The sequence below is a fragment of the Vigna radiata genome, chromosome 5 (assembly GCF_000741045.1).
Source record: "Vigna radiata var. radiata cultivar VC1973A chromosome 5, Vradiata_ver6, whole genome shotgun sequence".
Taxonomy (NCBI): domain Eukaryota; kingdom Viridiplantae; phylum Streptophyta; class Magnoliopsida; order Fabales; family Fabaceae; genus Vigna; species Vigna radiata.
The window spans coordinates 28,390,565-28,416,405 of record NC_028355.1 but is presented as its reverse complement, the minus strand read 5'-3'; the positions used below and the strand labels follow the sequence as shown (position 1 = coordinate 28,416,405).

At 32.0% G+C, this 25,841-nt stretch overlaps 1 protein-coding gene across 1 annotated transcript; it reads right to left on the bottom strand.

The window, feature by feature from the left end:
* Window positions 1–18,913: 18,913 nt before the first annotated feature.
* LOC106762777 (protein ASPARTIC PROTEASE IN GUARD CELL 1) lies at window positions 18,914–22,234 on the bottom strand. The gene is made up of 2 exons (XM_014646840.2): window positions 21,247–22,234; window positions 18,914–19,925 (listed from the first exon to the last, which is right to left on the bottom strand). Exons 1-2 carry the CDS (start codon window positions 21,978–21,980, stop codon window positions 19,103–19,105), a joined length of 1,557 nt encoding a protein of 518 aa, XP_014502326.1. The 5' UTR covers window positions 21,981–22,234; the 3' UTR covers window positions 18,914–19,102.
* Between the last annotated feature and the right edge of the window lie 3,607 nt (window positions 22,235–25,841).

Genomic DNA, 25,841 nt, shown 5'->3' with positions numbered 1-25,841 from the left:
ATTTTATCCAGGAAAAGCTTCAGCAATTGAAAGTTAGGTGATGTTTGAAGCATGGGTGCTCCCCCAATCCATCATGGGGTGTGATACAAATGACTTACAAGCTAAGTCTCACACATAATCAGTATTTGAAGTCAAAACCCAGTGGTCTTGGGCTTAAAAACTCAAAAATTCACCAATGGTCCCTCAGGTGAAAACTGGTGGTTCCTACACTGCAGAAGGACGTGCAAATATGCAACCAGACTCGGGTAATCGTTTACAGGGCCCTGTAAACGATTACAATGTTGTTTTATCCAGCAAAAGCTTTAGCAATTGAAAATAACCTGATGTTTGAAGCATGAGTGCTCCCCTAATCCATCATGGGGTGTGATACAAATCACCTACAGGATAAGTCTCACACATAATCAGTATTTGGAGTCAAAACCAAGTGCTTTTAGGCTTAAAAACTCTAAAATTCACCAGTGGTCCCTCAGGTGAACACTAGTGGTTCCTACAGTGCAGCAGGACGTGCAAATATGCAACCAGACTCGGGTAATCGTTTACAAGGCCCTGTAAACGATTACAATGCTGTTTTATCCAGCAAAAGCTTCAGCAATTGAAAATAACCTGATGTTTGAAGCATGGGTGCTCCCCCAATCCATCATGGGGTGTGATACAAATCACCTATAGGATAAGTCTCACACATAATCAGTATTTGGAGTCAAAACCAAGTGCTTTTGGGCTTAAAAACTCAAAAATTCACCAATGGTCCCTCAGGTGAACACTGGTGGTTCCTACAATGCAGCAGGATGTGCAAATATGCAACCAGACTCGGGTAATCATTTACAAGGCCCTGTAAACGATTACAATGTTGTTTTATCCAACAAAAGCTTTAGCAATTGAAAATAACCTGATGTTTGAAGTATGGGTGCTCCCCCAATCCATCATGGGGTGTGATACAAATCACCTACAGGATAAGTCTCACACATAATCAGTATTTGGAGTCAAAACCAAGTGCTTTTGGGCTTAAAAACTCAAAAATTCACCAGTGGTCCCTCAGGTGAGCATTGGTGGTTCCTACAGTGCGAAGGACGTGCAAATATGCAACCAGACTGATTACAATGTTGTTTTATCCACCAAAAGCTTCAGCAATTGAAAATAACCTGATGTTTGAAGCATGGGTGCTCCCGCAATCCATCTTGGGGGTGTGATACAAATCACCTACAGGCTAAGTGTCACACATAATTAGTATTTGGAGTCAAAACCAAGTGGTTTTGGGCTCAAAAACTCAAAAAAACACCAGTGGTCCCTCAAGTGAGCACTGGTGGTTCCTATAGTGCAGCAGGACGTGCAAATATGCAACCAGACTCGGGTAATCGTTTACAAGGTCCTGTAAACGATTACAATGCTGTTTTATCCAGCAAAAGCTGCAACAATTGAAAATAACCTGATGTTTTCATTGTATTTTGATGCACACATTCCACTACTTCGCCTATATTGCTAAAAAACAAGTTTTATACTTTGCACATTAATAAAGCTGGACATCAATCATGAATGAACAATCATGTATACATTGTAAAATAACAACCTTGAAATCAATAATATTATTACAATAATTATTTGCACAATGTATTCATATACATTTTTGTATCTTACAAACTATACCAAAACCAATTACACCAACCATATTACCATGAAAACAAATTGCCCTACATTTTTACAAAAGAAGAAATGTCCTACAACAATCCATACACATCTAGCGGATCTAGTATTCTTATGTTCTCGTTGTCCAAGATCCAATCACGTACATATTGCTTTCTAATTGCAAGCAATTCCTCCCGAAAGGAAAGTATTGAACTAGTCAATTCAACCAAATCACCAAAAAGTAATGAAAATGTTATCTATTCCTTACATTAGAGTATGTTGGCATGCTTTTCCCATTGAATTTGTCCTGTCCATCCCAAATTTGCATTGCTTGTAACATTATAACTCCACAGTCATGTCTGAAACATAAAAAAAAAAAAAATTAACAACAACCACTAATGAAAAACTACATTACTTACAATAACATATTTTTAAAGTGAAGGCTTATAACAACATACAAGTTTGGTTGGGATGGGATGTTTGCTTGTACAATAGAGAGAGGTCCAATACTGTCTTCTAGTCTGTTGTACAACATGCAAAAAAAATCGAGCAAGGTTTTCACCCTACAATGTACAAATAACAGTAAGACATTAACAATACATTATTTAAAGAAAGTCAATAGGTTTAAACCTCTTTTTGGTCCCTAAGTTATAAGCGGATGTTCAGTTTAGTCCCCGTTTTTAAAAATGTAAATCTTTCGTCCCTAAGTTATAAAAAATGTATTAAATGAGTCCTTTTTTGACTTGAAATATTGTTTTTGGTTGTTTCTTAACAATTGTTACATCTTTAGATTGCTCTGATTTGTTTCTTAATAATAACAGCACTTTAGATTGCTCTTTGTACTTTGACCATGAACATAAAAAAATGACTCATTTGATACATTTTTTATAACTTAGGAACCAAAGGTTTACATTTTTAAAAGCGGGGACTAAACTGAACATCCGCTCATAACTTAGGGACCAAAAAGAGGTTTAAACCAAGTCAATAACATTATTAAATTCGATCACACATACCACAACAGTGTCTATCCAAAACACTAAATGGAACCAATTGATGACTCACCCTAAAGCTAACATCATGCCCAGCCCAGCGACATACCATAACCTTCAATAATTCACAGTTAATCTCTACAGCCTTACGAAGCTGCAAACACCAACGAAATGGTGTCATCGAAATTCGTTCTACATGCACTTCTCTCAATAACTCATTCATAAGAACAATTATTGATGAATCAATAGAGATTCGAACACGCCACTACACAACATTATCAAGAAAAAAATTATTACTTACCAAAAAAAAAAATAACAAGTTTATATAATACTATAACTTAAACTTACCCTTGGGTTCCCAGACGCCATTGTAACTGTCCAAATTTCATACAAACATATGAATGGTGGATTAGGGTTCATACAAACACAAAAAGCATAAAACGACACGCACAAAACCAAACACACCCAAAATGCAAAACGCCAAACGCGAAATAGTGCTTACCAACAGAGTATGGATGAATAAAAATCGAGAGACGAGAGACGAATGGAAAGAATAAGGGAGTCGATAGACGAATAAGTGCAGGAGACGAATGAAGAGAGGAACCGAATGGGAGAGGAACTTGGCTTTTGAAAAGTGAAGAAGATGAAAAATTAAACCGCCAAAATCAATTTTCATAAAACCATTATTCCAAAATTATCCTTCTGCACTTCTTTAAAATGGTTTTATTCATTTACTGAGGACATGCAATAGAATTTTGACACGTGAAATTGTGTTAAAATTGTGTCAAAATAGAGTGTCAAACAAACATTTTTCTATCTTTTATGATAATTATACAGTAAGAGTATAAAAATGTTATAATCCATCTTTTTTCAATAAATTTAATTCTTCATTTTTTGTAACTTTTATTTTCACTCCTTTCTTATCTTTGCCACACATTCGAAGCTTTTTGCTTCAAATCTTAATAACATGTCAAACAAATACACGTTAACACCATAAGATTAGTCCTTGGTAAACCATTCTTAATTTAATAATTAGATATAAAAATTAGTTAAACATCAGTTCTTATGCAAAATATTAATGATTTGGCTTCTGTTCCTATCAAAATCTTAATTAATTTTAATATGTGTTTAATTTATTTATTTTTAGATGTAACACATTTCTAATTTGATCATTTTATGTTTTAGTCTTTATTTATAAGGGATGTAATTAAGATGCACTACATAAATGCAATTTTAAGAATATATATATAAACTAAATTCATGATTTAAATAAGTAATGTTCATAGAGATAAAATTGACAATATTTTATACATATATGGAATAATTTTATTATATTGATAATATTTCACGCGTATATGGAATAATTTATAATTTTGTATGTAAGAATTCAATTAACAATTGACTACTTATTTAGAAACTAAATTATTCGTTAAACCAAAGTTATATTACAAATTATTTACATTTTTCTATATTTTTTCTTTCGTTTGAAAAAAAAAACTAATGACAGAATTTTATTTTTTAAATATTATAATTTAATATTTTCCCTTTTATCTTTTTCCGAAATCTTATATTAGATGCTGGTAACTTTTAGCAAACAATTTCATTGGGAATCTCCATGGCCCATTGGCCATGCATATCATGTTAGGCAATTGCTATCTGAATCCTATTATTTTCTTTCTACACCCTATCATTTGATTTAATTCTTTTTTGCTTTGGGAATTTTATTTGAAGCATTTGGGAAAATGAAATGAAGTGGTCCCGGTAATAGATTCGATAAGGGTTATGTGGCTAACCGGAAAATCGAAAATTCTGTCCAGAAAATAGATTTTGAAAGGGAAAAAACGTTTTTTTGGAAAGGAGATTCTGGGCGAGCTAAGTCAATATCCAGATAATGAAATAAATTCTGGAAGTCAGTCTCGGAAAAAACTTCCCAAAAATAATTTCCAAAATTTGCTTATGGAAAAACATTTTCAGAAATTTTAGAATATATTCTCTATTTTTGTGTTATATTTTCCGGAAGTAACTTCTAAATATGGATAAAAGCGGAAATTAGATAAATTCATAGGGTGCAGGAAGAAAACTATAGGGTGCAAGAAGTAACACGTAGCATATTTGTTTGATTTTTCTCTGCATCCCCAAAATTTGTAATTGCACCCTCAATATTTTAAAATGATTATTTTATCCATTATTAAGGTGACTTCTGAGTAAGTTTTCTTGAATTTGTGAAACATGATTTTTAGAACGGAATTTCTGTAACATAATCTGTGGAATACACTCTGAAAAACGTGAAATACTTTTTAGAATAAGGTTTTGAGAACATAATCGCTTAATTGATTACCATGGAATTAATTTTGTTTTTACAATTCAACGATATAGTGTAATTATATCATATAAAAATATAATTGAAACATTTTTAAAAGTAGATATCAACTAAATACTAATTGTTAAATTTGAAGAAAAAAATAAGTAATTAATTATTTCCAAAACGAACTTTCTAAAACAAATATGATATATTCTAAAATGAGTTTTCTATAACAAAATTTTCAGAATACCTGAGAGACGCATTTTGGAACAGGATTTTTAGAGCAAGTTTTTCAATATATATATATATATATATATAATATTATCTGGAATGAACTTTTCAAAATAAGCTCCTTTTTTTTCTTTCTCCACTCAAAGATTAGTTGCAGACGGCGACAGAAATTGCAACGGCCATGGTGATGGTGGCAGAAGGGGCAGGGAGGAGGATATTTTAATCTTTTTGCTGTGAGTGTAGGGTATAAGTAGTAATAAATGGGTGCAGAAAGAAAAATCCAAAAGCCCATCGTATTAAGGGAGACAACAAAATCGAAACCGAATTTGGAATATATACCAGGTTTCTAATTCTCCGGTGACAATTTTGTTGGTGATGAGTTTGATGTCTGTTTCTACATAACATTTACTGAAAGAAAGGTTCATTAAATTAAGATTAAAATGTGTTGTTTTTTTTCCTTCTCGAGAATCCCCTTTACGACAAATGTGTGATGCTGAAATGTGAATGTCCCTTTTCCTTTGCTTGTACGCTTGAATTATGTGAATACGTGTATTAATAACATTTTTTGGCACCAACTATGTCTTGAGTTCTCTTGATTTATAAAATGGATAATGATACTTATACAACATTTTTTTGACAACATTTGAACATCGTCCACGTGTCGTTATGTGATTGATCTAATCACAGAATAATACATAAATGATATTCAAATATTATAAAAAAATATTGTCTAAGTATCATTATCCAAAATTAAGATTTCAACTATTATTGGAAAATATTTTTTATCTTGTTATTTGGCTCTCCTTCTTTTCTGTTATAAAAGGCTTTATGAATATGTTGTGTAATTGAAATTTTTTCTGTAAGTTGGCTTTCATACTAATTATAATTTAACGTAGCAAGGTATAATTGTAAAGGTTTGAGAAACATTTTAGAGTGGAGAAGAAACAAAAGAAATTCTAACATCTTATGGATATATTTTCTTGGTGTTTGTAATATATCTAAAAACATGGGTTCTACATTCTTGCACCATGTCTTATATGTAAGAAAAATTATATGCATTAACTTCTACTTTGGACTGGTTTAAAGACAAACACTGAAAAAAAATATTGATAGGTAAAATCTGATTGTAATAGTGAAATTTTGTTAGTAAAATAAAGTTTCTTATATAATAAAAACAATGGTAAAAAATTCATTGATAAAATGCTTGTTTAAAAACTTGTAACTAATTATCAAAGACAATGAATTTGATAATAATAATTTGTTGGTAATTATCAAAGATAAAATTTTGAAATGTGTTACTTTTAATGTTTAAAATAAATAAAAATTTCAATACGTGACATTTTTAAATTGCATCAACATTAATTTAACATAAGAAGCCACGTTGAATTTTTTTACTGAAATAAAAATTCAATTAAATATATTTTTTTAAAAAAGAAATAAAGCCTTGAGTAAAAAAAAAATATAGAGCCTAATGAATGAAAAATCTACTAAATAAACCAAATTACTTTAATTATTTTAAAAACTTAAATTACTTTAATTATTTTAAAAACTTGAAGTAACGTCTTTTAAAATTAAATATCCTAATTTTTAAATTTTTTATATTTATTCATGGTTTGTATATAATACTTAAATTAAGGTTTTATCCTTTGAATAAGGGAAGTATTATTACATTTTTTTTTATTTTGTTATTTATTTAAAACTTAATCTTAATTATTTTAAGATATTGCGTGAGACTATTATAAAATATTACTAAATGAAAAAACAAAAATTCAAAGTAAATATAAAATAAAAGTAATTGATTGATAAAAAAAAATTACAATATTTTAAAATTAGTTGAGAAAAGTAAATTATAAACTCCTCAATATATTTTCATCAATTAAAATTCGATATTAATTATGCTTAAATGCGTCTACTTTTGTTATTTTACATTTATAATATACTATAATAAATAAGTTTACCGAATATTTATAGTTCAATAGCTTAGTCTAATAATTTTAAGATATTATATATTTTTTTAGAGTTAGCTTTCTAGATAATATGACCTAAATATGAAATTAAAATAAAATATGTTGTATATGTATATTTATTGAATATGTTATATATACTTTATTTATTTGATAAATGTAGTTATATGTTGTGACTAAACGCTTCTTGAAAACTTGAAAGCATCATAATGATGAAGCGTTGATAAAACAAATGAAGATACGTTGTGTGGATTTTAGTTTGACTGCCTTTTGATTTATCTATTAGAAATTAGGTTATGCAATGTATTCAAATGTAAAATTTTATTTTAATCTTAAAAAAATCACTTTAGTTCTTTGACTATCTCGAGAGTCATATAAAGTTCTAAAAAATAAGAATAGTCAATTTTCTAGTTTCATCTTCGAGCATGTTTAGGTGTCTTCCACGTTTAACAATTGTTTTGTAAGAAGCCACAAAATTATTTTTGTAAGATAAAACAATATTTTCAATATATAATTTGAATAGTCGACCGAGTGGTCATACACTGCATAATTCAAATAAGGCTTAATACCTCCTTTCGTCCTCGTATTTGTGTGAAAATCTCAGTTCGGTCCTCAAGTTTTGAACTGTCTCAATTTGGTCATAATTTTTGTAAAAATGCACACATTTTACCCCAACCGTTAATTGATCTCAAACGGCGTTAAGTTTAGCTGACGTGGCATGCTGAAGTGTTGGCTTAATCCCTTCTTGGTCCTCGTATTTGTGTGAAAATCTCAGTTCGGTCCCCAAGTTTTGAACTGTCTCAATTAGGTCATAATTTTTCTAAAAATGCACACATTTTACTTCAATTGTTAACTGATCTCAAACGACGTTAAGTTTAGCTGACGTGATAGCCAGAGGACATGTTGACGTGTATTATTTAATTATATAAATTATTTTTTAAAATAAGCAGTGTTTCACGTGGCACAATGCCTATTATTTAGTTTATTTGAATTAGGGATTTTATTTATCTCTCTGAGAATCAAGGATTTTACACAGATTATCTCGTCGGCTCAAAAAATTAAGTCACCGAAAAACTCGCGTAACCAGTGCAATCAGTCTCACAGCCTTTTCTACAAATGAGCCAACTTGGTAACCTATAGGTTCATCACCAGCCTTTAAGCTATTTATTCCACTGATAGCAGAAGACAATTGTTGCACAGTGAGATCAATTAGCGATTGGGATAAAATGTGTGCATTTTTACAAAAATTATGACCCAATTGAGACATTTCAAAACTTGAGGACCGAATTGAGATTTTCACACAAATACGAGGACCAAGAAGGGATTTAGCCAACACCTCAGCATGCCACGTCAGCTAAACTTAACGACGTTTGAGATGAGTTAACGGTTGGGGTAAAATGTGTGCATTTTTACAAAAATTATGACCCAATTGAGACAGTTCAAAACTTGAGGACCGAATTGAGATTTTCACACAAATACGAGGACCAAAGAAGGTATTAAGCCTTCAAATAAAGTTAAGAAGACATTGTCTATTATATAAAGAAATTTTATTCTCATTAAGAAAAGTATAAGGAATTGTTATGGTTAAAGAAATTCTTGAAAGAGTTTGATTTTGCGTAAAACAAGTATATTATTTTTGTGGATAGTAAAACTTTTCTTCATATTGATTAGAATGCAATTTTTCATTTTATGTCTAAACATAAGTGATGCTTTTAAATTGTTAGAGTTGAATAAATATGAAAATGATACTAGAGTATTAACAAGTTAAAAGTTTGAAATTTATTATAAGATTGTTGGATTGGTGGTGACCTCCATTAGGATATTAGGATGTGAAAGGAAAAATATTAGGTTAAACTTATGTGTGATTATTGTTATTCTTTCTCCATATCTTTTCTTCTTAGACCCATCAACATTAACATGAATTATTTAAAGTTTAATCAGTAGTCTCTAGAAAAGAAGCAATAAATTGCTTTGTGTTTTAAGATCCCTTTGAGAAGATCACGAGCTAACAACTGCTAGCTTGCAAGTATCTACTCAGTCTCTGCATATGACAAATTACTTTATATATATATAATCATCGTTGATTATGTTGCACTCCGTGCACATGTGCTGACATATTCATTCTTATTCTCTTGAGAGAAACAATCACACTCTTATATTTGTTCTTGAAAAATTCCCACTTTAAATCACATTTCAAATGCATTAAAAAATGGTAGAAGAAAAGAAAACAGATAGATACAAGAGTAGTAGGAAAAGTGGGTAGATAATACATGGCCATGACCGGCTAATGCGCCTTGATTGATGTAAAACACACAAACCTCAATCATTCATAATCTTCCATACATTTCTATACAATAATGTTGATAATTTTGAGTGTTTAGTGAAGTTACATTTGTGTTCATTAATAATTGAAGCTATGAACTCATGGTAGATGCTTTTGAACTACTACCTTTGATTATCATTTCTTATGTCAGATAAATACTAGTATTTTACATTATGAATTGTTTTCAAAGGTTGTATAAAAATACTTTTCTTTGTCTCAAGTTAAGAGAATTTAACTCATACATAGATGTAGCAGCCAATTCAAACACACTTCCTCTAATAACTTTTTTCCACCAATTTAGCTTATGGAAGAAGAAGATGCATGAATGTAGAAGATTCATGATTACCAACAGTTGTTGAAACCATGTAAATAGCAAGTTCAGTTCTTTCCAATTTGCACATGGACATGTTGTATAATATTGGATTTTGTGCTTCTTTTGAAAACATGTTTTTTTAATAAAATGAGTATATTTCTTTATGCATTTTTTTTTTTAATTTTTAAGAAGTACATATCAAACTTAATTCAATCTGATTTATGAGATGGAATTATATATATATATATATATATATATATATATTGTTTTTGTGTGGAGAATGTAGGATTTTCAACAAAAAAAATTATTTATATTTTTAATTCTTAAATTTTAGGATAAGTGATTTTCAAATTTAGAAAACACAATATATATAAGAGTTATTTTTAAAAATTTAAGATTTAGGATTTAAGATATAAGATTTAAAGTTATTTTTAAACTCTCATTTAGTGTTTATAAAGTGAAACAACATTTTGTCAATTTTAAGAGAGTATATTTTCTTTTAAATCTGAGAACTTGAAGACTAAAAAAATTAATAAACTTTTCAAGAATAAATGAATTTCTTTTTATTTTAATAAACCAATAGTATTTATTTTTTAAATAAGTAATTATTTTTATAACACTCACTATAATTGTATAAACAAAATTGCGGTGATACGCTTGAGGAACAAGTTTAGAAGATGTGGTGTAACATCACTCGTATGAAAAGTTTGAATTTTTGGGTGAACCATGAACTCCGTCCGAACTTGTCGTGGAAACTTTTGATTTTGGAGACTTTCGGTATACAAAAGCTACATTTCATGATCGAAATGGTAATAAGAATAAGTCAAGAAAAAGAAAACTTTGTTTTAGTTACTTTATACGGTGAATGTTTTTCTATTTTTATAGTGATGGATTCAATTTATACTTTTCTGACTTGTGAAATTTTAGGGTTTTTTACTCTAAAATTTGACTCATTATTAGAAATTCGAAAGAGTGTATACTTCAACTTTTATATTGAATGCTATTGCTTTTTCTTATCTTTTTTAAAAAAATTATTCAGTTATTTTATAGTAAAATGTGGATTTTTGATATATAGGTAGTAACTTTTTATTTTAATTTATAATTATTATTTTCGTTTGTGGGTCAAAGTTATAAGTCTTTCAAGTTTTGTTTGTCTAAGTATTTGTTTTAGTTATTGTTTGTCCTTTATTCAATTTGGTTGTAATGAGAGATTATCTATAAGAAGTACTTCGATGTCAAAGTCAAGATTCAACAGTCTTTGCAATAAATGCATATTAAATATAACCAATCTACCTCACTATCTCAAACGTGTATATTTATAGATTTCAGAATGAGTTACGAATTAACGTCGACCTAATGACAACCCAACAGGTAATGATTGTGTCTTGGCTTAAGTTAATCCTCATTGTTGTTTAAGGCTAACCGTTCAGTTCATGTTGCCCCACCGACCAGTCTTCAAGATATTCATGACTAGTTGGGTTGTATGGTCTTAGGTTGATTGGATGGTCATATAATATACATTGTTTCAAAAGTTTATACCAAAAGAACTTTTTAAAGAAACCTAAATCTTTCCTCGTCATCTCACGAATATATCATGCCTCTAGAACATCTGTAATATCATCTGCTAACGTATAACACATTATATGATTATCGTCGATAATATCATTCACAAACACAAACACGTATGAGGTAAACTACCAATAAAACAATCATAATAACAAGATATAAACACATTGATTATATCAACAATAATCAAACACCTCATACATAATAGTAATAATAATAATAGGATTTCTAATCCTCTAATATAAACTATGCAATCATAATGAATTACTCGATCCTTGATCCCTGATCCTCGAACATCGATCCTCAATCCTTAATCTCTAACCCTTGATGTCATCATTGACATCTCACTCATAGACCCTTGGTCTATCCACTCATCACCTATGCTAAGTACTTATTATAACCATTATAGTAACACTACTATTAACATAACATAACCTGGAGCATCTCAAGTAGCATGATCATCATCATAGATACACCATCATGACTATCCAAGTCATGAACAACACCATGAGCATCACCGTACCATAAACACCACAACCGAAAGAGTTTGTCTCACTCCTGTAGCCTACCCACCGACTATAGCCACTCCTACAACACATTTGTAGCCTCCCTTACAGGATATCTGTAGCCTCCCCTACAAATCATCTATAACCTCCTTCAAATCTGCTCGAGTAGTTTTGCAATCCAGCTAAGGAACATGTAATTTTGCCACACAAGGTCAAGACACCATGACCTCCACACAAGAAAGGCTCAATACCTGAACAACCCTTTTGATGCACACAAGGAAAAAGGAAGCACCTATATGTAGATAACACCATAATTTACTAGGTACAGTAAGTGGACTTATCCTTCATTCTCATGTTTATCAACCACTTACTCAGGTACACCCCAACACTCACTCATGCTCCAATCTTAATCACAAGTCAAAAGTGACCCTAAACACAATCATTAATCTCAAACTCTGATTATCATAACTTTCCACAACTCCTCAAGCTTGATCCACGTTCTTTCTTTATCAAAATACATTGTTTATAGTAAAAATACTTTGGGATAATCGATTATCATTAGTGATAATTGATTATTCTCGAAACATACATATGTACACAAAATACCCTATGATAATCGAATACCACTTAATATAATTGATTATCTTAGTGATTCCACACAATAAATCACCAGAACTCATCATGCATGAAAGGATAATCGATTATCATCCCAGATAATTGATTATTCCTGAAACTCAATCACAATCAATGCGCAAATAATTGATTATAATTAATGATAATTGACTATTGCCGAATCGAAACACATCTAGACATAATTCAAGTCTGCAAACACACATGCAACAATTTTAAATCACAAGGAAAACTCCCCCAAAATCTCATGCATGCGTTCAAGCATTACATACCCTTATAAACAAACCCCAATACATACATTACACCACTTGAATAATCCAAAACCCATCATTATGCAAATTATAACTCAAACAACCCAATATTCTGCATATGATTATCATACCATCTTCATAACATATATTTTTGATGATAAAACTCCTAATTATAATAACTTTGTTTCCCCTTAGCATCATACCCTTTTATGGGATAACCCAACAAAACCATACATACATTCATAGGGAAAACCCAACACAAACATGATATAACTCTATCATCATGCATAACATATTCTCATACATGCACATGTATCAAAACAACAAACAAACCCTATTCATCATACAAACAAACAAGAAAGCAAAGGTAAGTTTCCCCATACCTTAGCCAATCCTAAGGCTTTCTCTATGCCCAAAGATATTCTTCAATATAGTTGCACTCTCCAGTTTACTCTCTCTCCTTTCCTATCACTTTCAAAGTTTCTGTCTTATTTTCCTAATGGTCAGAGTTTCTATAGAAGGTATCTAATATAGTTACAACTATGTGTAGAATATACCTAGGGTACTCTATTTAATATAAAAGCCCATAAAGAGTAATACCAACCAACTAAAATAAATATATAAATAAGATAAAATAAATTTACTTTAACTTAATTAATCCTGATAAGTCCTTATATCTTAATATTTTTATTCTAATTGATTATGATAAGTCCCTAAACAATGCATTATATTGTATTATTATTATCTAACAATTATATCTAATAACATCTCAAGATATCTTTTAAAATATCTTATAATGATTTTTCGAATAATAATATCTCTTTTAATCTCTAAACTCACCAAGATTATATCCGCTATTTTCTTTCAACTAATTTTTTAGAATAACAACTAAATCTTCTTAAAATATTTATATAATTTATTTTTATTAAATTTCCATATTATTTAATTTGCATGCTTTTTCTTTCTACACTCTTCTATTTCAATTTTTGCACCTAATTAATGAAATGTAAAAGACCCTTTTACCCCTAGGCAGAAATATAAATATAATCAAAGAAAATAACATAATAATTATGTATTGATAAATATGTACATACAAGAACATTAATTACAAAACAAAAACACCAAAGTCCCAAGACTAGCTTATTTTTAATGCATATATTTTTCCAGATCTTATAAGGTTGCCCATTCATAATCTAGATAATGTTGAAACTAAAGCTCAAGATGATGAGCAACATGGTGATGTTGATGATCAATAAGTTAGAGATGGAGTAGGTTTCTACTTAACGATGCTTAAGAGGAGCAGGATTATGATCTTGGTGATATACCTAAACCATCTCAAGTCCAACTCAAGAGGTTTAACAAACAGAGACAATTGTCTACAAGGTATTCTTATGAGTATATAACCTTAATTAATGGCAGAGAACCTGAGTGTTTTGAAAAGGCTTTGGAGAGTGAAGAAAAATAATAGTGGCTAGATGCAATGCAAGATGACATGAAATATTTGCATGATAACCACACTTATGACTTGATGAAATTGCCTAAGGTGAAACAATATGCTAATTCTACATTTTCAAAGTACAAGGCCAAAGTAATGGTGAAAGGTTTAAAAAAAAGTACCAATTTCAATAAGATTTTTTCACCTGTGGTGAAAATGTCATCCATTAGATTTGTGCTACGTTTGACTATTATTCTTGATTTGGAGGTTGGGCAAACGAACATGAAGATTCATGGTAATTTGGACGAAGAGACATGTTAGGTTCCTAAATTGGGAACCTAATTCCAAGACTCACTTCCTCTCCAAGAAACACAAAAAGAAGGGGAAATCTGAATATTATTCACAAGTATAGTATCTGTACAGGCAAATGTAGAGGCATAACCCTCTTCCACAGGTATAAACCCGTAAGCAACTCAACAATCTCCCTAATCCTTTCTACCCAGCCTTTATTTATACTATCTTACAATCTCATCCAAACTGTAACTGTCCTAAACCGTTAGTTAGTTATATTCAGTTCCTCTTATTTCTCCTTTCATAAACTAACCATACATGAAGCAACCTGGTGTTTTTCTTGTTAAAGACAAGGAATATTATGTTTGTATGCTGATAAAGAGTGTATACAGTTTGAAGCAAGCATCAAGGTAGTTGTTTAAAAAGTTTGAGTCTTTTATGTGTGAGAAAGGATACAAGAAGACTACTTATGATCATTGTGTCTTTGTTAAAAGTTATTTTGATCATGACTTTATTATCCTATTATTTAATGTTGATGGCATGCTTATTATTAGGAAAGATGTTTCTAAAATTAATAGGTTGAATAAGTAATTAGGCAAGTCATTTTTCCTGAAAGACATAAGAGATGCTAAATAGATTCTTGGAATAAGAATCATTTGAGAGAGAAAAGAAAAGAAGCTTTGGTTGTCATAAGAACACTATATTAAAAGGTGTTGTAGATATTCCATATGGAAAATGTGAAAGCTGTGAGAAATCCTCTTTCTACTCATTTTAAATTGAGTGTTAAATAGAGTCCTTCAAATGAAGCTGAGAAGGCATATACGAGCATAGTTCTTTATGCATCTGCGGTGGACAAATTGATGTATGCAATGTGCACGAGACCAAATATTGCACATGTTATTGGTACAGTCAGTCAGTTTTTGTCAAACACAGGTGGAGAGCATCTGAATGCTATGAAATGGATTTTGAGATATCTTCATGGGGTTGTTGTTATGAAGCTTTGTTTTGAAGGTGATAAGCCTAATTTGGTCATATTCAGATATGGCTAGAGACATTAATACAAGGAAGTGCACTTCAGGCTTTTTGATTAAGTTTGTAGGGGGAGTTATGGCTTGACAATCAAGACTACAAAGGTGTGTAACATTGACTACTACAGAGACAGGGCATTGTCATTACTGAAGCATGCAAGGAGTTATTATGGCTGAAGAAATTATTGCAGGAGCATGGTTTTTGTTCAAGATAACTATTCATTGTTTGTTGATAGTCAAAGTGTTATCCATCTTGGTAAGAATCTAACTTTCCATTCTAGATCTAAACATATTGATGCGAGGTATCATTTGATACATGATGCTTTGGATGCTATGTTATTGGAGTTGAGAAATTTTCACACAGATGACTATGGTGTTGATATGATGACTAAAGCATTGTCAAGAGAGAAATTTGAAGTTTATTATAAGATTTCCAGTTTGGTGGTTATCTCCTCATAATTGTGAGGAGGAGATTTGTTGAGAATTGGGTATTAGGCTCCCTTCCTATCTGGAGAAAAGGCCTAAAAGTTGAGAAGTTCATGTCTCACTTAACTTACTGGAGGGGGACTGGAAAGTAAGTGAGAGATAAAAAAAGAAGAAGAGTCAAAATCCACTTAGAACCCAACATATTGAGTGAGAGGAAGAAGGAAAAATTTGTACACGTTTTTCACTAAGTTGCCACTATAAAATCGATACTTTGTATTTTGGGCTTAACCCATATTTCTTCTATTATAAATAGAGGACCCTATGTGTATATTCAACACAAGGAGATTAATCTCATACACAATTTTCACTTTCTTCACTAACTCAACCCTACAAAACTGATTTGTAAGGTGAGGTTTGCACCCACTTTTATGTATTATAAATTTGCCTTATCTGTAGTTGATGTGGAATTTCTAACAAAAAGAAACCTTGTTTGCACTATAACTATGTATTTAGGTTTTCTTTATCTTTCTTTTTCTCTATTTGCAAGCATATTGCTTTGCTGTTTGCATGGATGTTAGCACTACTTTTTGTAATTGATTAAGATCCATTTGTAATCTTTATTGATCATAGTGAAATTATTTTTTTGATATAAACAACTCGTGATTTTTATCCTTCCTTTAAAAGGTTTTTCACGTTAAAAATCTTAATACCTTTGTTTGTGATTTTGATGATTTATTGTTGTTTTATTGATAATTTTTCATCATACATTCTTACAAATTAAGATAAATTATATGTACTGCGTTCTCTGGAAATTTAAATGTGATGTTATTTTCCCAATAACTTTATGGAAGATAACTATTTTAAAATGGTTAAGTTTTGATATTAATGCTAAACTTATTTTTAGTTATAGTCCCCTTGTACTATTGTGTTAATACAGTTAAGTGCAAACTTCAATTCATTTACCCACCACAAATAAATTCGAATAAAATTTAAAAAGAAACCGACAAATAAAAATGATAGAGTATATAGATATGAAATATAAATAAACTTCTAATTAAATTTTATCCATTGATGAAGCTAATACTAAAAAAATGTTTGATTGAAGTTTTATTTTGAAAAGCTCTTATTTTTTATATCAAAGGTCCTGGAAAGACAAAAATATCTCCATCATCGCGGGGTGATATACTACTTCAAATTCTCTAAAATTCACCCTACGAATTACAAATTACATAAAAAGGAAAAAAAAAACATAATTTCCTTCAACACCAATAATTCTTTAGAAATGAGTTCTTATTTGTTTTATTAGGTATCCAAGTGGCATCATAATGCAAAAATTGCACGTAATAATTAGGTTTCGTTTCTTCTTAATACATACAATCAAGAAAAGAAAGAGAAAAAGAAGAAAAATTATGTATACATCACAAACTCCAAACTTCAAACTGTTGATTAACTAAACAATTTGTCTTATTAACAATTGATTGAACAAGCCATAGATATTTTTCAAGCATTGGATAATGCAAACAATATAAGTATACATCTAATTATGTATAGTTACTAAGTTGTCACATATATGATGTAAAATGAATGGTACGTGTTAATTGAAAACGTCTTCACATTATTTAAGTGATTTATTTCATTTTTTTTATTGTTGCATGATCATTTAATTATCATCGATAATCCCTTAATATAGGTGTACACGCTACACGTCAATGATTTAGTGGAAAATTTTGATAGAATTGCTTCATGTTGCTACCACTCGAGAACATTCTTATGTCACAATCGATTGTGCACTTGATTGAGTTTTCAATATGTTGCTTTATTGATTTCTTTGATTATTGTGTTCACACTAATTTTATTTGCATGGTTGGATAAACTTGTATGTAAGGACTTTAATAAGAGAAAGATAAGAGAATAAAATAAAGTGAACCTTTTCATAAATTGAAATTAGTTTGTACAAAAACTGAAAAGTGAAAAATCAAAACATAAATTGAAATTTGTACATAAATTAAAAAGTAAAAATGAAGTAAGTTATAGAAGAGAAATTCTACCCTATAACTTTTTCATAACTTATTCAAACATTATAAACTTATGTCACCTATATATAGTAATGGATAATGAAAATACAGTTAACAGTATTTGTTATATTTTTATTTTTCAAGTCATTTTATTACTTTTGATTATTTGCATTCATGGAACCTATGCTTACAAATATTTTTCACTCGGTCTTTCCTTATTTCGAGTCGACTGCATTGTTTTACATTTCGTACTTTTACAATTAAACTAATGTTTTCGACATGGTATTTTGAGACAAGGACTCCCATCAATGTTGTATAGACAATAAATATCAAATGTTTCTATCCAGATATATACTTTGCTTTCATTCCGGAATAATGAACTCATTAGCTGATCATCAATTATCATTTATTATTGAAAAATGTAATGATTATATTTAAAAAGTATATTGAAAAAAATTTAATAATTAACAATATATCAAAATGGTGCACTTACATTATTTCAAATTACACAACACAACAAAAAGAAAAAAACATAGACTTTGTCACGGACATATAATACATGATGGAGACGCTGGCTATCTTTATTAGTTTAATTGAAACCATAAATTTGCATTTGATTTGATTGTGACATCTCTCTATCTTTCAAAATCAGAAAACTAATTCACCATTCTAGCAGCCGCAATCTTTTTCTCTCACAGTGGAATAATTAACCTTAATAATTAGGAAATTTCATCTCATGTTAAAGATAAATTGTATAAGAATAAATGTGTATTATTATTTCATTGTTTTACAGCACTTGTGTAATTTATGAAAGCAAGGAGAAGAGAATAGGAATAAATAATATTATGATTAGGATGTGAAGAAATGATTGCAGGCAAGAAATTTGAATCTAAATGGGAAATCTGTGGCCCAGCCACGTATGATTAATCATAAGAAGTTGAATTAGATGTATGATACATCTTTACACGTAATATTTTTTACAAAAAGGTAAAAAAATAGAAAATGAAAAGAATGAAAATCAAATTGGAAGAAGACAAACACCTAATGTGAGTTGTTTCTGTTCGGAAGAGCCAATGGGGAAAGAGATGGAAATAATCACATTGACAAAGGCAGATAAGTGCAGATGGAAGGGATTAGTAGTTGCATATATATATATATAGAGAGAGAGAGAGAGATATGTATATATATATGTTTTGGAAGAAAGCAATAGAACTAGGAGCAGGCAGAAGGAGCAAAGGATACTGTGTGTTTTCCAAAGTCAAATTCCCAGAGATGGTCTTGCTGCATGATATTGCCAATGACATTCACACCAGCTGCACCCATTATTGGCACAATTCCAAGGCACTTAACTTGGGGTGCAACATCAATGATGTAGCTCTCCACTGGTGGCTCAAACTTTGCTCCCCCTGCAAAGTGGAATGCTAATCTTGGCACTATTTTATCATCAAATCCATCACTTTCAAAGCAAAATTCCAAAGCTCCAAATTCTTCTGCAGCTATCTTCTTCATTGAGCTTAGGGGCTTGGTCAGACCCGCAAAAATTGGGTCATAGGCTGGGGTGAGTAGTGCAGTCAGGGTTGTGCCGGAGTCAACTATAGTGCCTCCTTGAGCATTGAAATCCCAAACCTCTGGTGTGATATTCAGCATTTGGTTCCCAAGTGAGATGCCAACTACAGTCACACCATAGAATGGAGGAAACAGAATGAGTTCGGTTTTTTGCATTTCAGCCAGCAATTTGGCTTTGTGATGGCCTCCAAAAGTTAGAACACTAGCCACGTCTCTGTGGCTCAAATGGTCAACAAGACAGTAGGAGAATAGGGAACCAAATTTGCTACTGGCTTTATCAATGAATGAGTCCTTCAAATAGCCCAGCCCCAATATGCCACCAGTTTCCTCGTTGAAGTTTATCCCATCCATCATTTCTTTTGTGCACCCAACTGTTAGATTATTTACTTTTTCTTGCTTCCCATTTGAAGTGCCTAGTATGATAGTGTCAGTGCCAAAGAACCCCTTTGCAGATGATCCATCAGCATACCTGTCAATGATAACATCAGAAATGTCTAAAATCAAAAGCTATGCAGATAGCAGACAGAGACTGTGAAGCCTTGGATACAGAAATGTGGGTCATGTGATTCTCACCTACTAACATTAATTCTCATTTATAACAATGGTTGCTGGCTCACCAACAGGTGCATGCCACTTTTTGTGCTTGTGTCTGTTTATGAGGGGTACCTTTTTGTTAATTAGTAACCCCCAAGATTTTTCCTTTCTTAAAGAAAGAAAACAAGTGTAGCACATTTAGATCTTTGCTTATCATGCCCATAAACAGAAGGCTTGTTATAAATGAACACTCACTCCTTTCACAACTTTAAATGCTTTGTTGGACCAGTAATGTTGTTCTCTTCTTATAACTGTTCCTTAATAGGATAATGATATGTCAAAACTTTAAATACCCCAAACCAAAAACCAAAGTCATAAAATTGTCTTCTGAAACAACAAGTAGTACCATTTGAACCTTAAACCAAACAACCACCAAGGCTCAATTCACAAATCATAAAGATGGAATTCTGCCTTGAATCATGCCATACTTAATAATAACAATAAAAAAAAAAAAATGAAACTTGAATCTCTTTCAGAAGAGAAACATTCCAAATATTTTCTAATGAAACCAGTCTTTCAAAAGGACATACCCTTCCAACGGCTTTAATTACCCATTTCACTCGCACAGAGACACAAACCGAAATCCAGGTCCAAAAAAGACAGCTATTAATTTCTCTCAACCCACCAATTCAATTTTTTTCTTCCAACAGATATTTAAAAAAAAAAAACAATCTTATTCAAATCACAGTCAAACATAAAACGTTTCTTTTTACAATGATTCTAACTCTAATCCACCATCCTAAAAAACAAGCCACTTTCATCTTATCCTGTTCATTACCAACTCCTTTCCAGAATGAAAATAACACAGAGCCTCATCGTCCTCATCTCCTTTTTCTTTTCTAGAAGAGAAAAAATTAAGAGAGTAAAAAAAAAAACAGTTGCCCCATTCCTCCCATCTTTCCACAACAACCCCATTAATTGATTTCCACCAACACTCCAAAATCAAGAAACAGAACAAAAGAAAAACAACTTTTTCACTCCCACCCAATCAAAGAAAGAAGAAAACTTACAGGAACATATAACATCATTGCACTGCTGGTTTGCAGTGAAAGTTAAAAAATGTCTCCCCAACAAGAAAACTCATCAAACAGCAATGCATATTGTTATAATAAAAGTCTAAATCTGATAAGAAAATGTTAAAATGAGATTTTGCATGGTGATGAAAAAGAAACGAGAGGGGGAAGAATTTGACGAACCCGATATCGTATAGGCAAGGATCAGTTGGTTTGGGGCAATAGGTCAAGGAGAAAAGGTCGCTGAGGTCAACCTTACACTTTCTGGAAGCACATGTCACAGCATGAAATGTTCGAGACTTGTCGGGACAGTACACACCAATGCAGGGGTCGTTCTTGTTCTTATTCCTGGACTTCTTCTTCGTTCTGGTGTGGTTCTTCGACCCTCTGTGGTGGTGGTGGCTTCTCGCGCGACGCAGACGCTTCTTCTTCCGACTCTGGTGTGGGATATCGGTCTTCTCCCGGGAGTAGCAGTTGAACCACGTGAACTCGCTGCCGGTGTCGGCGGCCAGCCAGAGTTTCTGCCCCGGCGTGCCCACCTTAACCTCCACGAAGTATTCTCCGATGCCGAGGTCACGGCCGGTGAGCATCGGCATTTCCGCTTCGGGCGAGTCCGAGTCGGAGTCCGTTTCCGCAGCCCTCCTCCGCGTGTCGTAGTCGTCGTCATACCCCAGCCTTTGGTTGATCTGCAGGCGTCGATGGTTGTCCCTCTGGACGAAGCCTTTGAAGGCCTCTACCCGATCCATCTTGCCGCCGGTGAAGCGGTCATGATTCCGGTGCACAAGTTCGAGTGTGGCGCCGTGCACAGTTGCGGGAAGAGAAAAGAGAAGAAGGGCGAGGTTGAAGGTGAGGAGAATCGAAACCTTAAACATGTTGTTGGAATTGTTGGTTTTGTTCCATTGCATCATCCTCCCCATCAATTGTGTAATGTGATGTGTTGATGATGATAATGAAGATAATGATATAAAGATGATTGTGGTAAAATAGCAATGTGTGTGTGTTTTTTTGGGTTTGAAGAATGGGTGGTTGATGAAAATGGGGTTGAGAAGGAATGAATGAATGAATGAATGAGAGAGGGAGAATAAAGAGGCTAGAAATGTGAGGGAGAATGAGATTGAGCTGGTTTTGGTGGAGATGGGTCCATTTTACTAGGATGGATGGAGGTGGGGGACACCAGCAACCAACATATATATCATATAGGACACTGGATTTTCAAGGTAGGACCTTTGTTTTCGTAACAACATAAATACATATATCATTTTTACATTTGGCAGGTTTTTCAAAGTTCTAACCTTTTTCTTTCAAACTTTGGTTTTTTTAAACAGTGACAGATAATACATGCTAAACTGTAACATATGACACTAGGATATGTTTGTTTGTGGATGAAAATACCCAACTTCATAATAAGGCTAAATCAATAATTTGGTGCTTCAGTATATGACTTGATCATAACAATTATAAATTAGTTATTGAGTTAAATATTTAAAAAAAAAAACACACTTTCTAAAATAAATATTTGAATATTTCAAAAATCAAATTCTTTTAGAGTTTAATATTTATACAATATTAGCGGATACAATTGTGAATCAATAAAAAAAAAAACAGTTGTGTAATTTTATATCAACGATTGTATGTGTTAACACTGTAATGGGCATAAATTACTTTTTCTATATTTGATCATATTATATTAGTATTAGTATTATTATTATTATAATGATTATGAATGTTTTGTGACGGTATTAGTTTGTTTTTCATTCAATAATAGTAGATTGACTTACCTATACTTATTTACATTAATTTTTATAATAAGAAAGTGAAAAATAACGTGCCATAGAGATTTGTGTTAAAAGAATATTTTCTCTTTGTATCGTAGATGGCTCATTCTCTCTGATGCTTTCAACATCCACGTCGTTTTTTGGTAATTTGTTTTTGGGGTTTTGTCTTGGTTGGCTTCCATAATTAGTGTACAGTTTTTGCAGTGCTAACTATTTTGGAAGCTGGTTCAGTTGCGACCACCACCACCCTTCATATTATTTTAAGTTAAGAGGTTTTTGGTTTTCCCTTTTTCTGATGCCAGTTTTTATTAGTTTGTTGGTCTTGCCCACAAAATTTGAGAGGGTTGGGGTTAATTTGCCTATTTTAGAGTATTAAAAAAGGCATCATTTTGTTGAGGAAATTCAAGTGAAAAAAATGAGCATTTCAAAATAGTTTTAGATTGTCAATTGTAATTAACCTTACATAAAAAGTGGAGCGATCTTGGAAAATCTTAATTCAACATTTTAAAATTCAATAGCCTGAGGCAATAAGTTATTATGTTTGAAATGGGTCTAATTTATCTAATAATAATAAAAAATAAATAATAAAACTATGGGATTTAATTGAACCAATTATAGTGAATCTACTTCAATGTGTAGTTCTAATTTTGTTTTTTTCATTTGTAACTCTATCTATCACATTAAAGAAAGTTTTATTTTGAAGATGTTTGTGTCACAATATAAACAATTATTGTAGATTTTGTTCTTCTTATGTTTTCTAAAATAACTAGAGTTACTAGTTCTGTTTGAATGAATGTATTTGTAAGTATCTTTTAAGAAAAAATAAAAAATAATTTTTTTCAAATTTGAAAATATGTGTAATATCCCAATATATAACGATTAATCATATCATAGTCGTCACATAATTAATAAGATAGAACAGTTATAGACTATAATATAAAGTATTAACTTTACCGTCATCCAAAATAATATAGAATTTAAAACTTTATACACAACCTATCTACTACAAAACTATATACAATACTGTCGTAACTAATATATGTTGTCGCATCGCCTCCATCCAAAGTCTGCTCCAGAGACACCTCATCTCCCTCTACTCACACCCATAGGATGATCATTGTAAAGGAAAGAACACCAAGACATACAAAACACAAGTGTAAACAACATGGCAAGCTAGTTTAAATAAAAGATCGAAGAACATACTCATAAAGTATATTACATACAATCATACACAATCAATTCCACCACAACATACTTTATGCATGACACTACATTGAATTGACCGTTCGGACTTAGAATGATTGTCGAGCTATGACGGGTTGTGCACTTGTGGTGGATTCTACTGCTTTGCAAAGTCATTGCCAATGGGTTTCACCCTATCACACTCACAAGGTTAGTCTGTTCCGGGCCTTGAAGCATACTGGAAGCCTCCAAGACTAAGACCTCCTGCTACTCCTCATGACATGGATCAATCCTCTCTGTGTGAGAATGAAAGACCATTGGAGTTTTAAGATAACCCCCAAGACTAGGCTCATGCATTCATTCTAAACATACTTGAACCTCACCAAGAGGATTCACTTTGGAACTTACTTTCACCACTTTGAAACCATGCTTTGAATCACATACTTTTACTTTGAATCACAACTCATAACTTTGATATTCATATAATCTCATACACAATCATATATCATACACGATGAAACCAATACATGTCTCAAACCAATCAAGAACATAGAAAGGAAGAGTAACCAAAACTTGGACCAGTCGCTCAGCAAACCCTCTCGCTGAGCGACCCCAAAGTTATCTTGCTTAGCGACCCAGCTCGCTGAGCGAATAAAACTCCCACTGCTACCAGACCCCAACCTCTCGCTCAACGACCTAACTCGTTAGGCGAATCTTCCAGACAATGGTCTAGACTCCCCAAACACTCGCTTAGCGACCCTGCTCGCTGTGCAAATAAGACTCACAATGCTCCCAAACCTCAAGCTCTCGCTGAGCGACCTAACTCGCTAGGTGAAAGTCCACACAGTGGTCCAGACTCTCAACCCTCTCGCTCAGCGACTCCTCTCGCTCAGCGACTCCTCTCGCTCAGCGACTCCTTTCGCTCAGCGAGTCTGCATAATTCTGTAGTACAAAAACTGCAGAATTTGCAACATCCACCAACTTGACCAAAAGGATACATTTTTCCCAATTTCTAACTCTCCTAGATTGTGTTATACACTCAATTATACTCAATTAAGTGTGTCTAAACCTTCCTAAACTCATTTCTAACAAATAACTACAATATCTCAAGAAAAAACTCACAAAAACTTAACTTATAGACCTAAATCGAATTCTACCACTTGTGGCACAATTTCAAGCAACTTAGGGACTCTAACAAGTCTCAAATGACTTACCAAGACTATCCGAACTGGCTATTTGCACATAGAACTCCAAACTCAAGTTTTCACTACTTCCTTTCCTCAAAACAAGTCATAAACTAATGTAAACTATGTCTATACAACATCATACCCTCTTAGAACAGATTTCATCCAATTTTTTTTTATACTTATACATAACCCAAAACGGCTCCTAACCAAGACCAACTACAGCAAAATAGCATACGAACCATTTCTCATCATTCCACTACCAAAAACCTAAATTTTTAAACCAATTAACCCTCAACCAAGACTATCTTTTTTTCCTCCATCAATTCAATCAATAAGAACCACTTCCTCAACCCAAAATCCACATCTCACACACTTACACACAATTTTAAACAATTATACAACATACATCGTCACACAAATCGTCAATATTATCCCATTAGTTTAAGTATCACTTACACCAAACAACATTTGTATTCAAACAGTTAATATTCACATAACATCAAACTTACACCACATGATTCAATTAAACACAATTATCTAGCTTCCCTTATCTCTAGAAATCTGGACAACTCTAATACCCCGACCATATAGCTTATACCGCAAGGAAAACCTAAAAAACTTACAAATCACTGAT

Excerpts from the sequence above, each read along its gene's own strand:
- LOC106762777 (XM_014646840.2), bottom strand. The coding sequence starts at position 21,980 with ATGGGGAGGATGATGCAATGGAACAAAACCAACAATTCCAACAACATG. Across the intron at positions 19,926-21,246 it reads CCTTGCCTATACGATATCGG|GTATGCTGATGGATCATCTG; the intron begins GTTCGTCAAATT and ends TATCATTGACAG.